Source organism: Oncorhynchus mykiss, chromosome 30 (assembly GCF_013265735.2).
Source record: "Oncorhynchus mykiss isolate Arlee chromosome 30, USDA_OmykA_1.1, whole genome shotgun sequence".
Taxonomy (NCBI): Eukaryota; Metazoa; Chordata; class Actinopteri; order Salmoniformes; family Salmonidae; genus Oncorhynchus; species Oncorhynchus mykiss.
The window spans coordinates 9,394,535-9,411,313 of NC_050570.1; the positions used below are offsets into that span (position 1 = coordinate 9,394,535).

Consider the following 16,779-nt stretch of genomic DNA (forward strand, 5'->3'; position numbering starts at 1 on the left):
GAGGATAAAGGATCAAGGATAGAGGATCAAAGATAAAGTATAGAGGATAAAGAATAGAGGATAAAGAATAGAGGATAAAGGATAGGGGATAAAGGATAGAGGATAAAGGATAGAGGATAAAGGATAGCGGATAGAGGATAAAGGATCAAGGATAGAGGATAAAGGATAAAGTATAGAGGATAGAGGATAAAGAATAGAGGATAAAGGATAGAGGATAAAGGATAGAGGATAGAGGATAAAGGATAAAGGATAGCGGATAAAGGATAAAGGATAGCGGATAGAGGATAAAGGATCAAGGATAGAGGATCAAGTATAGAGGATAAAGGATCAAAGATAAAGTATAGAGGATAGAGGATAAAGAATAGAGGTTAAAGAATAGAGGATAAAGGATAGAGGATAAAGGATAAAGAATAGAGGATAAAGGATAGAGGATAAAGGATAGAGGATAAAGGATAGAGGATAGAGGATAAAGAATAGAGGATAAAGATTAGAGGATAAAGGATAAAGAATAGAGGATAAAGGATAGAGGATAAAGGATAGAGGATAAAGGATAGAGGATAAAGAATAGAGGATAAAGATTAGAGGATAAAGGATAAAGAATAGAGGATAAAGGATAGAGGATAAAGGATAGAGGATAAAGGATAGAGAATAGAGGATAAAGATTAGAGGATAAAGGATAAAGAATAGAGGATAAAGGATAGAGGATAAAGGATAGAGGATAAAGGATAGAGGATAAAGAATAGAGGATAAAGATTAGAGGATAAAGGATAAAGAATAGAGGATAAAGGATAGAGGATAAAGGATAGAGGATAGAGGATAAAGGATAGCGGATAGAGGATAAGGGATCAAGGATAAAGGATCAAGGATAAAGTATAGAGGATAAAGAATAGAGGATAAAGAATAGAGGATAAAGGATAGAGGATAAAGGATAAAGGATAGCGGATAGAGGATAAAGGATAGAGGATCAAGTATAGAGGATAGAGGATAAAGAATAAAGGATAGCGGATAGAGGTTGAAGGCTCTCAATGCTCAATTGTGAATCTGGTGAAGTTTCAAAGCAAAGACATGAAGTGAAAATCTTTGCCTAATGGAGCTTTGCTTAAAAGCTTGTGAGTAGCTCGCTCACACACACACACACACACACACACACACACACACACACACACACACACACACACACACACACACACACACACACACTTCCCAATGGGCAATGCATTTGTGTCCTGTTCAAATTACAGTAATGAGAGAAGTGCCCTTAGGGTAATTGGTGTCCTTGAATAAGCTTATACAAAAAAAATACTTAGGCACAGGCAGAGTGTGTATTGAATAATTGATTCAAAGAGGGGGAGGGGCCACTAATCAGATCGGAGCATAATGACTTTATATAATTAGCACGCGCGGGAACACATAGGTCTATGAGAGCCGTGCACATTTTACAGAGCATTGGCACAACTAGAGAGGCAGAAAGCCGAGGTCGACCGTAGACTACTTTGAAACGCTTGATCCGATGCTTTTAAGTATAATGGATCTAAGTGCTGTGGCAACACCAGAGCTATTGAAATACAACCTGACACTTTTGGTAGATATCGCGGGAGAAGTAGGATTATTGATCCACTGACATCTATGGACTATTTTGCCTATTTTTCACATGCCATAATATACTTTTTACTTATAGCCCAATTTGCCAACATGAAAGGGTTATAATGGATCTAATCATGCCTGGTCAGATTTGATATCGTTGCAAGCGTTCAATTCCTACTAGCGGAGCTGGAAGACTTTGATACGATCACCTTCAAGAGAATCTAAGTCCATTTGCGTCGACCAGCGAGAATTTGCGTCCGAACGTCGAGGGGGACATTGAGAGGTTGTCGCAGCCGTGTGAAGGTTTCTCGGAGTCGAATCGCCGTCTGAACGATGGTGTTTGACAAGGAGGAAAGTGAGTGCCTGATTTGGATATCTACATTTAAGCAACTCATGCTCGAACGGTCGGTCTACGATTCACATACTTGTATTTCCTTGTCCGTCTGTGTCTTCGACATGTAGGCCTAATTAGGAATGTAGCCTATGTGATATGAATTTACAATCTGAAGGCTTTTGGGATGTAGCAAGGGCAAATACCATGTCTCTTTGGTCATTGGGACTGGATTAAAGGGATAGCCAGAACTTTTTCCACCACAAACATACTAAATCAGTTTATTTTTTATTTATTTAAATGTTAATTCACATTGAAATGATTGTGTTATGACCGGATCAGTTTGGCCATATAGCACCAGAAAGGGTCCCATTCATAATATGCTCTGGAGTCAGAAAATGTTTAAGACCAAAATATGATTTAGAAGTGACCAAGAGATAATGATAGCCCTGAGAGAACCATAGAAAGTTATGGTAGCCAAACAATATTCCTTGGTCATGTAACTGAGAGGGTTAGGGATGGCTGTACTGTAGCCTACTTCCAAATCTGTGTCTGCCTGTCTGTAGGTGTCTCCCTTGTGCCTCTCCAGTCCAAAGGGAAGCCGAGGGTCTGCGCCGGGTGCAACCGGAGGATCATGGACCGCTTTGTGCTCGAGGCTCTGGACAGGTACTGGCACGAGGACTGTCTGAAGTGTGCCTGCTGTGACTGTCGCCTGGGTGACGTGGGCTCCACCCTCTACACCAGAGCCAACCTCATCCTCTGTCACAAGGACTACCTGAGGTAAGGGCTCTCAAACCAGGGCTGTGTTCATTAGGCACCACATGGAAGAAAACGGACAGAAACAGGGAGAGACTATATTCACTTTTCCAATATGAAATGCACATTTAAAAAAAATGTTTTCCATTGCAATTTTTTTTTTTAAACGTTGCGTACCCTACTGAACACGGTCCAACCCTTCAATCCTCTCCAATCTAGCCTCTACCCCTCTGTGTTTGTAGGGATGGGTGTAAGCAATAACAGTGTCTCAACCTAGACTTCCAATTGATGGAACTATTGCCATGTTGCTCCTTCCTATCTGGTAATTTTCTGATTTAAGGCAAATTACCTCAGTTTGGTGAAGTGGGCAGAACAGGCAAAAATAACAGCATCTCCATGTTTTGGTTAGCAGATAAAATAGAGATCAGAGTTTGAAGAGCATAAATATTAATAAAACTATAGTGACAGACCTGGAAATGAATCATCAACTACATATGAAGAGTTTCATTCCAACAAACTTTATAACCATTTTCATAAATGTTGGTAAATTGGCTTATTTTGTTTTAAAGAAATTATGAAATGCAATAAAACATTTTTATAATGAAGAAATGTACAAATGAGAACACATTGTGTGATGTTAAAATAAAAAATGTTTTTGTAAATAATCCTATCTGTATGTAAAACATTTATATTTGACATCAGACATTTAAGCAAATGCTCTTATCCAGAGTGACTTACAGTAATATAAGATCTGTATGTAAAACATTTACATTTGGCAGATGCTCTTATCCAGAGCGACTTACAGTAAGTGCATTCATCTTAAGATATCTAGGTGAGACCACCACATATCACAGTCAAATATACAGGATACCAATATTCCATTCCAGCTAAACAATATAGCGTTTTGCAAAAGAAAGTGTAATTTTCATATACATCTAAACTCTATGAATAAAATAAATAAAAAATAAGAATAGTAATATTTTACACACATGAAGGTACCTATAATTAATGATGTGGGGGGAAACACAAATGTGAAAAATTGGTGGAAAACTCATTTTGGAAATAAACTCTTCATATACATCAATACACTCGAGCACAGAAAACCCTCAGAACTATTCTGGGGTTGCTGCTATAGAAACCCTTGCGAATATATTTAGCCCACTACCAGTCATTCAACTCAAGTGCAAGTCTCATGTGTAAGATCCAGCTGGATTTGGTTGAAGCTAAGTCTCTCATTAGCTGCATTGCTTTTAGAGGGGAAAACCAGTTTGACAGTTAAATTGGCTAAATTGCCTCCTGTTTTCCTCGTCATCGCGACGATCAGGCAGAAAGCCTTTGAAGGCCGGGATTAAAACCATGTGATTTATTTTAATTGGTCCATTAGTGGGGAATTAGCATTAAGGCCCATACCCTTGTTAAGGAGAAACACCAGGTGCATACCAAGGCCCCATTAGCCTTGCCTTCGTTAGGCTTCATTAAGCCTGCTTGCTTGTAGTCTCTTGTTTGCCGCTGGTCTATGGCACTATGTTTTGTGAGACTTGACATTCTGATGCAGCTCTTTGTAGATCCTATGAGGGACTCAACCCATGGATGTGGTTCTTCTCAAGGCTCTCTTCCACCACTGAAGATTTCACCCTATGCTACTTTTTTAACATATGAATAAAATGATAATACGCCAAGTCCTAGTTAACGCATTATCAAAGCAGTCGGCTACCTGGGTCGTGTTCAGTTGGCATGAAACGTAGTGAAAAGAGATGGATAGAATCTGAACTTGTCCAATGAGAAACTAAAGTTTTTATTTCCTAATTGGTGTTTCCTAATGCAGACAACCCACATCATTGCCTCTCTTTCTCCACCACCTCCAGGCTTTTTGGGATGACGGGGAACTGTGCCGCTTGCAGTAAGGTGATCCCGGCCTTTGAGATGGTGATGAGAGCCAGGGAGAACGTCTACCACTTGGACTGCTTTGCCTGCCAGCTGTGCAGCCAGAGGTGATATGAGGGGAGCCTCAAGGCTATATTCATTACGGCACACAACGGAACACGTTTTGCAATGGAAAACAAAAATTGAGTCCCAAGTACTCTCCCGGTTTCATTCAGTTTTCTTCTGTTTGGTGCCTAATGAATGAATCCCAGTTCACCCCACATACTGTGTATGCCTTGAAAGCAGGCATCAAGTGACCCTGAAAGGAAAATAATCATGATAGATCCCGTAAACAGCTTGTTTATGTGAGTAACAGGCATGTTGAGTATCTGTTTGACTGCCTGGTGCTTTTGGAACACTTTTAGCTTATAAGGGGGACTTAATGGATGGCCTCTTAGTGAGCATTTGAGGTCAGACAAAATGGTGCAAACAACCAGCTAAGAGTTTGGTCTTGAAGCAAGTAGAGCAAATACCAAACAATCAACATGTATGAATGCTTTAAGATACTCTCTGGAACAAGGTCAAATCTTTTTTCGAGCCTGAAATTGAGGTACTGTATATGGTGCAGCAAGTAGCCTAGCGGTAAAGAGCATTGGGCCAGTAACCAAAAAGTTACTGGTTCGAATCCCTGTGCCAGCAAGGTAGAGTAAGGCACTTTTGCCCTTGAGCAAGGCAGTTAACCCACAACTGCTTGCCGGTTTGAGGCAGCCTCCCCCACACCTCTGATTCACACATTTCAGTTGAATGCATTCAATTGTGCAACTGACTTTCCCACGACGTGGCAGTAGGCCTTCATACTGTATGGAATGCGGCATACTGTATGGAATGCGGCATACTGTATGGAATGCGGCATACTGTATGAAGGTCTATTCATTTCCTTTAACCAAAAGACTACTGCTTTTAAGGACTTGGGAAGTTTCATTGGTCTTAAATGAAGGCACTAATGTGTGTGTGTGTGTGTGTCTGCAGATTTTGCGTGGGAGACAAGTTTTTCCTGAAGAACAACATGATACTGTGCCAGCTGGACTACGAGGGGGGGCATCAGAATGGAAACTCTGCTGATCAGGCTCTGTAGGCTCTACTGCTCTCTGCTGGTCAGAGACTAGCTAACGCCAGTGGACACTACTCCCTACCGGTATCCCCGGACAGTCCTCTTCTCATCACATCAGGGTTGTATTCACTAGGAACCAAATGGAGAAGGACCTACACTACATAGCCAAACGTATGTGGACACCCCTTCAAATGTGTGGATTCGGCTATTTCAGCCACACCCGTTTGCAGTAGAATGGCCCGTAGAGCTCAGTGACTTTCAACATGGCACGTCATAGGATGCCACCTTTACAACAAGTCAGTTTGTCATATTTCTGCCCTGATATGACGTTTCTAGAAGATTCTGTGCTTCCAAATTTGTGGCAACAGTTTGGGGAAGGTCCTTTGCTGTTTCAGCATGACAATGCCCCCATGCACAAAGCAAGATCCATAGAGAAATGGTTTGTTGAGATCGGTGTGGAAGAACTTGACTAGCCTACACAGAGCCCTGACATCAACCCCTTCAAACACCTTTGGGATGAATTGGAACGCAGACTGCGAACCAGGCCTAATCGGCCAACATGCTCTTGTGGCTGAATGGAAGCAAGGCCCTGCAGCAATGTTCCAACATCTAGTGGAAAGCCTTTCCAGAAGAATGGAGGCTGTTATAGCAGCAAAGGGGGGCCCCAACTACATATTAATGCCCATGAAGTTGGTATGAGATGTTTGACGAACAAATGTTCACAAACCTTTGGCCATGTAGTGTACTTTAACTTTTTCAATAAGAAACTCTTGTTTATGTTGCAAAATGTTTTGCTACAGTGTGCTAATGAATACACCCCAACTGACAGTTGTGGACAGTGCAGGATTATGCGCCCAGTTCCCGATGCTCAGCGACAACGGTGGTGCCACTTTGCCTTGACTTCTGCTATGCTTACTGTCCTTGACGGTAGACTCACCACAGAGTTATTGGCGAATGAAGCGGCCTTGTGCATGATATATTGCTCTCATTGACTGAAACGAGGAAGGAGAACTAATGAGCATTGCCGTGCAAAAAAAAAAGTAAAAGAAGTTCAAAGCCATATGTTTGGACTCTATTATTAAAGCTGCATTATGTTACGTGTTGGGCGACCTGACCAAATTCACATAGAAATGGGAGTTATAGATTTGTCTTTGCATTGAAAGCAAGTCTAAGAAGTGGTTGAGCTGTTCGATGTGCACTATTTATTTTTTTGCTTCCCATTAAGTTTTGTTTTTGCATCTTTTACGTTTGGTTTTGTACACCAGCTTCAAACAGTTGAAAATACAATATTTTTGGTCATGGAAAATGTTTCCATCGGTTTAGATGGTACAATGATTTCTCTACTTGCTTGATTTGTCGTTAACTTTTAGAATTTTATCAATCAGGAAATGGCGGAGCAATTTCTGCATAGTTCACCTTTAATGGTTCTGCCAAAATCATGGCTAAGGAGAAAGGCACAGCACTCATTTGTTTGTAGGGGGGCAAGCTGCCTCTGTTTACAATAGGCAGGTCCACTGGTATTGCTGCTAATGAGTTCTGATGTACAGACCCTTTTAATAAAGGGTAATAACTAACATGCTCTAATCTCTGAATATATTTGTTTTTAAGTTACCTTTATGAACAGCAGTATGATTTATGTTTGCACAGCTTTTGACTTTCAATAAAGACATTTTATTTGAGCACTCATGTATTCACCACTCACACTAGTTACTTATAGCTGGATGGCAGAAGCATATAAGAGGACTGACATTCTCTAATTTAATAATCCAGGCCATCTGTGTGTGAATACACTAACAAGAATACCCACACCTTGATGATATAAGCCTCTGGGACCTTTTTGAAATAGCTCATTGATAAATCTGGATACAGGCTTTTTCAAAGCCTCTCATTTGAGGGGCAGTGAGCAGTCTGAGGTGATACCCTTCTCACATTAGTGACCCTCTCCATACTGTACAGGCTCAGATATTTCCTTTTCATACATTCCTTCCACCAAAGATTAAGGATATACTGGCAAGATTCTTGTCTCCGACCAATAATGGGAGTCGTTGTCCACAAAGTGGCAGGGCAAGCTGTCACGCTCTCGCCTAGTCCTCTCTTTAGATTGGTGGATACGTCTCATTATTTGAATACATTTTTGAATATTTGATGAGGGTTGTTGACGTCAACCGCCTGTATTCAAGGGAGAGAGACGCTATGCCAATAGCCACAAGTTGGGCCTCTTTCTTGCTGGTTCCACCAACTATAACAAGTCGGTTGTGGACTCGAGTCACATGACTTGGACACACATTTTATGATTTGAGACTCGACTTGACAGAAAATAAAACAGCTTGAGACTACTTGGAGCCTCAGGACTTGGGACTTTGACCTGAGACAGAGGACTTGAAATGATCTGGCCAAGTTTTGTAACGTTTTGTCAATCATTTTGGGGCACAGTCTCCCTATACTTCGGCTCCTCTCCACGCAGCCAGAAAAACAGCAGCATCCCCATCGCAAAAACAATGTGCAACAGATTGGCTATAGGAATGCGCACACTGCCCTCTGATTAGACCAGAAAACGTTCAACCACCACAGGTCGGGTGGATCGGGTGCACGCAAATATCAAATTGTAGGGAGAGAGTTTGGCGTAATAAATATGCAGCTCCAACAAATGTAGGCGATCAAGAATATTAGCTGTTTACTTTTCAAGCTCACCAGCGATAGAGTATCAAACTACATTTACTAGCATTGGTATTTATTAGGATCACCATTAGACACTGCAACAGCAGCAGCTACTCTTTCTGGGGTCCGCATGAAACATGACATCATTCATAGTACAGAACATTATTAGTCAAGGACTATACTGAACAAAAATATAAACGCAACATGTAAAGTGTTCATCCCATGTTTCATGAGCTGAAATAAACGATCCCATGAATTGTCCACAATGCACAAAAAGCTTATTTCACTCAAATTTTGTGCACAAATCTGTTTACATCCCTGTTAGTGAGCATTTCTGGCTCCCAAGTGGGTGGGCCTATGTCCTCTCAGGCCCACCCATGGCTGCGCCCCTGCCCAGTCATGTGAAATCCATAGATTAGGGCCTAATTTATTTCAATTGACTGATTTCCTTATACAGTGCCTTGCGAAAGTATTCGGCCCCCTTGAACTTTGCGACTTTTTGCCACATTTCAGGCTTCAAACATAAAGATATAAAACTGTATTTTTTTGTGAAGAATCAACAACAAGTGGGACACAATCATGAAGTGGAACGACATTTATTGGATATTTCAAACTTTTTTAACAATTCAAAAACTGAAAAATTGGGCGTGCAAAATTATTCAGCCCCTTTACTTTCAGTGCAGCAAACTCTCTCCAGAAGTTCAGTGAGGATCTCTGAATGATCCAATGTTGACCTAAATGACTAATGATGATAAATACAATCCACCTGTGTGTAATCAAGTCTCCGTATAAATGCACCTGCACTGTGATAGTCTCAGAGGTCCGTTAAAAGCGCAGAGAGCATCATGAAGAACAAGGAACACACCAGGCAGGTCCGAGATACTGTTGTGAAGAAGTTTAAAGCCGGATTTGGATACAAAAAGATTTCCCAAGCTTTAAACATCCCAAGGAGCACTGTGCAAGCGATAATATTGAAATGGAAGGAGTATCAGACCACTGCAAATCTACCAAGACCTGGCCGTCCCTCTAAACTTTCAGCTCATACAAGGAGAAGACTGATCAGAGATGCAGCCAAGAGGCCCATGATCACTCTGGATGAACTGCAGAGATCTACAGCTGAGGTGGGAGACTCTGTCCATAGGACAACAATCAGTCGTATATTGCACAAATCTGGCCTTTATGGAAGAGTGGCAAGAAGAAAGACATTTCTTAAAGATATCCATAAAAAGTGTCGTTTAAAGTTTGCCACAAGCCACCTGGGAGACACACCAAACATGTGGAAGAAGGTGCTCTGGTCAGATGAAACCAAAATTGAACTTTTTGGCAACAATGCAAAACGTTATGTTTGGCGTAAAAGCAACACAGCTGAACACACCATCCCCACTGTCAACCATGGTGGTGGCAGCATCATGGTTTGGGCCTGCTTTTCTTCAGCAGGGACCGGGAAGATGGTTAAAATTGATGGGAAGATGGATGGAGCCAAATACAGGACCATTCTGGAAGAAAACCTGATGGAGTCTGCAAAAGACCTGAGACTGGGACGGAGATTTGTCTTCCAACAAGACAATGATCCAAAACATAAAGCAAAATCTACAATGGAATGGTTCAAAAATAAACATATCCAGGTGTTAGATTGGCCAAGTCAAAGTCCAGACCTGAATCCAATCGAGAATCTGTGGAAAGAACTGAAAACTGCTGTTCACAAATGCTCTCCATCCAACCTCACTGAGCTCGAGCTGTTTTGCAAGGAGGAATGGGAAAAAATGTCAGTCTCTCGATGTGCAAAACGGATAGAGACATACCCCAAGCGACTTACAGCTGTAATCGCAGCAAAAGGTGGCGCTACAAAGTATTAACTTAAGGGGGCTGAATAATTTTGCACGCCCAATTTTTCAGTTTTTGATTTGTTAAAAAAGTTTGAAATATCCAATAAATGTCGTTCCACTTCATGATTGTGTCCCACTTGTTGTTGATTCTTCACAAAAAAATACAGTTTTATATCTATGTTTGAAGCCTGAAATGTGGCAAAAGGTCGCAAAGTTCAAGGGGGCTGAATGCACTGCATCTGCTTCTAGCTCTATGACGCTCTGAAAGAGACAAGACAAGACAATGTAGCACAGTAGGAAAAGACAGGGATCAGTCCATATGATGTAGCACCATACACTTCTAGATCCAGTACCAATGATAGGATAGAATAGCTTACGTGCGCATATTCATATCTCAGTTGTTTTCCACGGTCTGAGTTTCTTTCAAGAGTGATCCTGCAGTTCTCTGAGTCTGATGCGGTTATTTGTAATGACCATATTTACAATGTGGGTCCCCTGCTCTGGGGTGAACAGTCCACCTCTTCCACCAGATACTGGTTTTCTTGCAGTTCTGTAAAAACATTTGAATGGTTTTAGTGATAGATCCTTCTCATTATGAAAGTATAGTACATATTACTGTACCAGTAAGACTACAGCACTAACAGTTACTTACTGGTTCTCATTTAGAAATGTCTGGATGATACCTGCAACAGTATAGCGGCTCAGATTTGGTTGAACCCATTGCCCAGCCTCCCTCATGTTCATCCCATGGTGGACAACATGGTCAACCACAGTCACTCTGATTTCATCAGTTATTACCATTTATTTATTGTCAGTTATAGTGATGCAATCAATCTCTCCTCAACTTTGAGCTGGAGAGAACATGTTGCTTTGTTCTGGACCAACTGCAATTTACCTATTTTACTTGTCCCTACCTGTACCTACTTTACCTGTCCCTATTTGCTGCACATGACCACACACCTGGGTAATATTCCTTGTGAAGACAGCTTGGCTGTCGAAACGTTGGTAATTACATTTTTGCATCTGAGCTCCTAGAGTGTGCGGCTCTCTTTTATTTTCTAATATTCCTTGTAAAACATTATCTAGGACCTGTCTGGTTGACTGAGATGTCAAGAAGGTAGAGGTCTGTCCTGTCATGGACATTTTAGCAACCATTGAGGCTATGTTTTGACCACGATAGCGGCGTACTATGTTTACACCAATTAGTTTAGTGTCCTCAACTTGCTCAATCGCGACATTATTCAATAATATATCTGAGGTTAGGTTAGGCCAATGAGGTTAGGCCTAATGGTGTTTTGATATGTCAGAATTGCTTGAAATGTACTTATGAAGCTTGCATTTGGAATTGAATGTTAAAATGAATTATTACTTGCGCAAGTCGCGCTCTCCAAACTCCCGCCAGTGGAGAGTGCTTGTTCCGATGTTGAAATGTTTGCTGTTGCTTTCACACGTTTAAATGCATGTGTGGTAAATCTATATTCCAACTAATCCTACAATAATTGCAAGCTTTTCATCCCTGTACCGTTTATTGCAACCCTCAGACATTTCTGTTTCTGTTTCATGTTTGATATAAGATTTTCATTTAGCCCCATATAATGCCTTTTCAGTGGGGGCTATGTTTCTTGTGCACATGGACGTTTTCAAGACTCATGAGAAGTTCTGTTTACTTAATTCAATGTATTATTTCCTTTGTTTATATTTCTGAGGTTGTGTCGGAGTTTATTGTGTCTGTGTCCTATGTCTCTTGTCATTCTGGTTGTGCGTAATAGGAGCGTGCGCCTTTCAACGCGCATATAAATAGCTACGTGGCCTGGGCGCCACACTTTGGAGTCAGGATTTTGAATAAGATATAATGATTTCTCCATTTATAAAGGGTGATGAAATATCATTAAAACTCATTCAAAATGACTAAGAAGGATGTCAAAATGTATGTAGAAATCGCATTTTAAATTGTAGAAGCAGTTTATTAGTTGTAATTGCCAATTAGGTAATTGTATGGACCAAGGGAGGGGCCAAGTGCTTATACTAGACAGATTCGATTTGGTTTCTCAAGGGGAGGATGTAGAGTTTTGCCCTCTACCTGTGTCCATTCAGATAGGACAGGTTAAAGGGATTCTTCTGTACTTTTTCGCTAGTAGTTCTGAAAGTAGCGCCCACCAGCCAAAAGTGGTCCCAGAAAATGATGTATTACATCAAATGCAAAGGGGCTGAAGCACATTGGCTAAAACTCGAATTGCTAGAGGGTCGGCCCACATGGGGGGAAATGTAGGGAAAATGGTAATACACAGCTTTCAGAAAACAGTCGCTTTCAAACTAGGGATTTTGTGGATAATTGAGGTAAAACAGTCATTTGCTCATAGATTATGCATGTATGAACTACACATTGACACATACAGCACAAAGAGGGAGGTTTAAAAAATACTTACTAGTTGCCAAAGTACCGGAGCATGTCTTTAAGCCTGATACAGAAGCTATTTCTTTTAGGCTATTGCCAGTGTATATTTCGTAAATCAACTTGTATATTTTATATGATATAGTGCTTTCACCATTGGATCACCAAGACCTGTAAATAAATCTACACTCTGAGCACGTCAACCTGCTGATGTAGCAGTCGTAAGGACGTGACATGGTCCCCATTTCACAATTACACCATCAAAATGTGTTGTAGACAAAATCATGAAAAGGGCTGTCTGGTAGTCTCAATGAACAGACAAAGATTTGTAGTTGAACAAGTTGTTGCATGGATAGATGTTTTTTTACTTGACTTGAAAAAACCTGTGACTGGACTTGCTCAGAATACAGGACTTGGACTTGTGACATAAGACTCAGCCCATTCAACTTGGAACTCAACTTGAAACTTGCTTGTGACTCAAATAATAGTAACTTGGTCCCACCTCTGTAACCAATATAGCTGGTCTGGTCTTCGCGCAAATTGACTTGTCTCAGTAGCGTGAATAGGGTGGCTTAGTTTCCCTGAAAATTCACAAACAGTGGTTTATTCGTATCTACATGGTATATGTATATAATTGATATCATAATGAATGTTATGGGGCAATGTATGCTGGGCGAATCTACAGACTAAGTAGTGACGGAGTGGGTGGTCGGATGGTGCACATTCTTGACACCAAGGGAGATTCTCATTTGTAAAACATTCTCCTGCCCCCTCTCCTCTGTGACCTGGAACCAATAAGTGATCGAGAAGTGGGTAAATTCTTTAGTAGGCAAACGGAAGAGTGCCCTCCCCTCCTCGATAGCCACCTTTCATCAAGGATACTCGTGTGTATCCTATTGCAGAATAGTTTTAAATCTGCCACCCCCTTTGAATCAGCTTTGTTTTGTCATGCACACATTTAAAAACAATATAATACGTATTGTTTTATCTATAGAATGTCTTGCACAACTACCTTAACTTGTTTACACATTTATTTTGGGATCTCCTGCTGTAAACATAATTTGACTAATGACGTGCGAGTGGGGAAGGACCGTCTCATTTCAAGCAAGCACAATTCTATCCATGTTCACTCGCTTTCGCCGACTGTCCTCGATTAACTTTGACCTTTTTCATAAGGAGGCGAGAGGGCGCAGGGGGTGAGCAAATCAAATTGATAAAAGTCCCAACCAAGTCTTCAACTCACCGGGTTGACAGTTCCTATGAACCTGTATAGGTCTTTCCCCAGGTTTTACCTAATCCAGTGGCGGCCCGTCTTTCAGGGCAGGTGGGGCTTTGCCTGTTTTGCTTGTTATTTTGGCATTAATACGTGTCACATATCAGTTTGCAAACAATGCAACAAAAATATATATCATTGAGTTAATAAATCTGCATACAAAGAGGCAGCTCCAAAATGCAGGTGTTTCAGTCTAGCTCAGTGCTTTCTGTGGTAATGGGGCAGGCCAGCAGAAAATAGGAGCATTGCACCGTGATTGGCTCAGTGTTCTGTCACTTATGGGGACACTGCGTCACCCTCCTTTAGTAAGGGTAGACATCAAGAATGTGAGCCCTTTGGGTGCTGCCATAGACTTAGATTGGAAGTGCCCTTCCATGAAGGCTCAAGGTCATTGGCCACAGATAAAATGATGTAAAATCATGTTACATCTACAGTAGCTTTGATTGAACTGAACATCTTACTTTCAAAATCTTAGCTAACAGTCAGCATCATAAATCAAGTAGACAATCTACTGGCAAATCATTTTTAATCATTGTCATATGAAGAGAAAAAATGAAGAGAAATTATAGATAAAATGTATCGTGCTCATCGGCCATTGGACATAAACATTACACAACAATCTGGAAATCGCAAATTGAACAATGAGTTGTTTGGAAGGAATCGGTGACAGTGGCTAACCACAAGCACTGCAACTGGGTAGTCGGGAATAAACAGACTGGGAAAATACATTTTGAACGGTCATCCAACTCGGAATTGTAAATCTTTCTTTGATGACAAAATTTGCCAACAAAAGACCACTGCGCACAAAAAGGTGAGTCCAAAAATGTCTGCATAAATTATATAATATGCCAGGGAGAGATGGACAACCATATCAGCTATGTTTTGTAAAAAGGCATTAAACGAGGCTGTATGAACTGTTTCGCTGCCAGACAAGGCTCTGCTGATAGCCAGGTGTAGCAGTGGTAAGGATTCACTCCATGGTGCTGACAAGCTCTGCTGTTGGGACAGCTTTATGTAGGCCCTAATAGTTTGTGGGCACCGCTTGACGCCGTTATTGTGCAATTAATGCATTGTTTTGTGGCTTTGCTGGCATGCATCTAAAAACGTTTTTGCCCCACCAAGAATTGCATGCTAAAATCTCCACTGATCTAATCTATCACAAAGAGTCAGTAATTATAGCAGGTATAAAGAGTTTTAAAAACGACTTTACCATATTTGGCTATTTCTTACAAAGGGGATGCAGTGCCATCAAAGCCTTTCTATTTAGTCGAAATAAATTAAGGTTCTCTGGTGCCATCCTCTGGAGAGGTACATCCACTACAACACATGTTACACTTCCGTTTTTTAGCGAACAAGAAAGCGTACACAAATTAATGATGCTGAGGAGACACGCATCATCTATATGACCCTTTTGTGTTTTCACTTGTTTGTGTAATCTTCTATTTTTTTAAAAATATATATCTCTGCAAAAGCAACCTTGCGGATGTAACAATGTCGATGTCAACATTTCAAAAAGTTACGGTCGTATCTTGCCGGGTGTTCTGCGTTGTTCTTCTGGTGTTAGAGTTTTATGCTCTAAAAATGATACATATCTTTATTATTCTAGCTAACTATTATAGTTTCGAGCGTAGGCTTACCTTTTACTTGCATTTACTTTTTTGATGCATGCATCGTCGTTTATCTTTGACATGACCAGCTACATCATCCATATGGGGTGGTATCACAACCGACTTATCTTTTTTAGTTCAAATAACATTGACTACGCTTCAACCGTGAATGTAAGTCTATGGGTCTGAGTCAAAGGTATTGCACTAAATAGGGCAGTAGCGGTGCAGTGGCAGAATACATTCAACCATACCATACCATACCAAAACCGGAGAGCAACATCTGTCTGCTTGAGTCCACAAAGCATATTGCATATAACAAACAGTTACATGACCTGCAGCATGGTCAATCAAGTTAATGTTTCGGACATTTTCAGACTACTAAACAACTATTGATTTAGAAAACTGCAGAGTTAGCAGTCCAGTATCTCTACTCCTACTACCATTTTAATTACACTTCAGTCCTTTCTCTTCTCACCACCTCCGGATAGGAGACATGCTGGACAGCCCTTATGCTTGCCACCTCTGTCTCCTTCCCCTTAACAGGGTACTTCATAAATGTGGGGCATAAAGTGGCTGCTCCAGTGTATTAGATCACAGTGTCGGGTTTATCTACCTCCTTTGCTTTGCAGGTTCAGGAGGCTTTCCTTCCGTGGTGCACAGGCAGATGGTTCCGGACAGTCAGGGCCAGAGGGCTGCTGGGTCCACCAGGGCACACAACACCGAGGCCAGGGCTAAGGGTGGTGGTGGCACCGGGGTAGGGACTGGGAGCAAGTCCAACCTGGCAGGGCAGATCATCCTCATGTATGGTTTTGGGATCCTCCTTTAACTCCTCTACCTCCTGTTTAAGGTGCGATGTTGTGGGGTTGGTATAGGGTAGACACACAACATGCAATAGTCATGGGCATTTGAAAGAAAGTGTGTGTTTGAGTACTCTCGCATGTTAGCATTTGAAATGTGAAATGGGGCTGAAGGCAAAAGTTTGCATTTGAAAATTAATCGAAGACTAATCTTGAATCGAGTACCTGCAGTTTTGGACTCTCTCTACTGCACCTGCTGTTTCTAACTCTGAATGATCGGCTATGAAAAGCCAACTGACATTTACTTCTGAGGTGCTGATCCGTTGCACCCTCTACAACCACTGTTATAATCTCCACCCGGCACAGCCAGAAGAGGACTGGCCACCCCTCATAGCCTGGTTCCTCTAGGTTTCTTCCTAGGTTCTGGCCTTTCTAGGGAGTTTTTCCTAGCCACCGTGCTTCTACATCTGCATTGCTTGCTGTTTGGGGGTTTAGGTTGGGTTTCTGTACAGCACTTTGTGAGATCGGCTGATGTAAAAAAAGGGCTTTATAAATCAATTTGATTGATTGATTGATACTTG

The 16,779-nt window shown here is 41.3% G+C and overlaps 1 protein-coding gene across 2 annotated transcripts; it reads left to right on the top strand.

The window, feature by feature from the left end:
• Positions 1–1,404: 1,404 nt before the first annotated feature.
• LOC110521281 (rhombotin-1) lies at positions 1,405–7,668 on the top strand. Of its 2 annotated transcripts, none has more exons than XM_021598737.2 (4): positions 1,405–1,939; positions 2,482–2,695; positions 4,537–4,662; positions 5,564–7,668. In XM_021598737.2, exons 1-4 carry the CDS (start codon positions 1,918–1,920, stop codon positions 5,667–5,669), a joined length of 468 nt encoding a protein of 155 aa, XP_021454412.1. In that variant the 5' UTR covers positions 1,405–1,917; the 3' UTR covers positions 5,670–7,668. The 2 variants fall into 2 exon arrangements, with proteins under 2 accessions (XP_021454412.1, XP_036825353.1); XM_036969458.1 differs by having other exon boundaries at positions 1,801–1,939; positions 2,505–2,695.
• Positions 7,669–16,779: the final 9,111 nt, after the last annotated feature.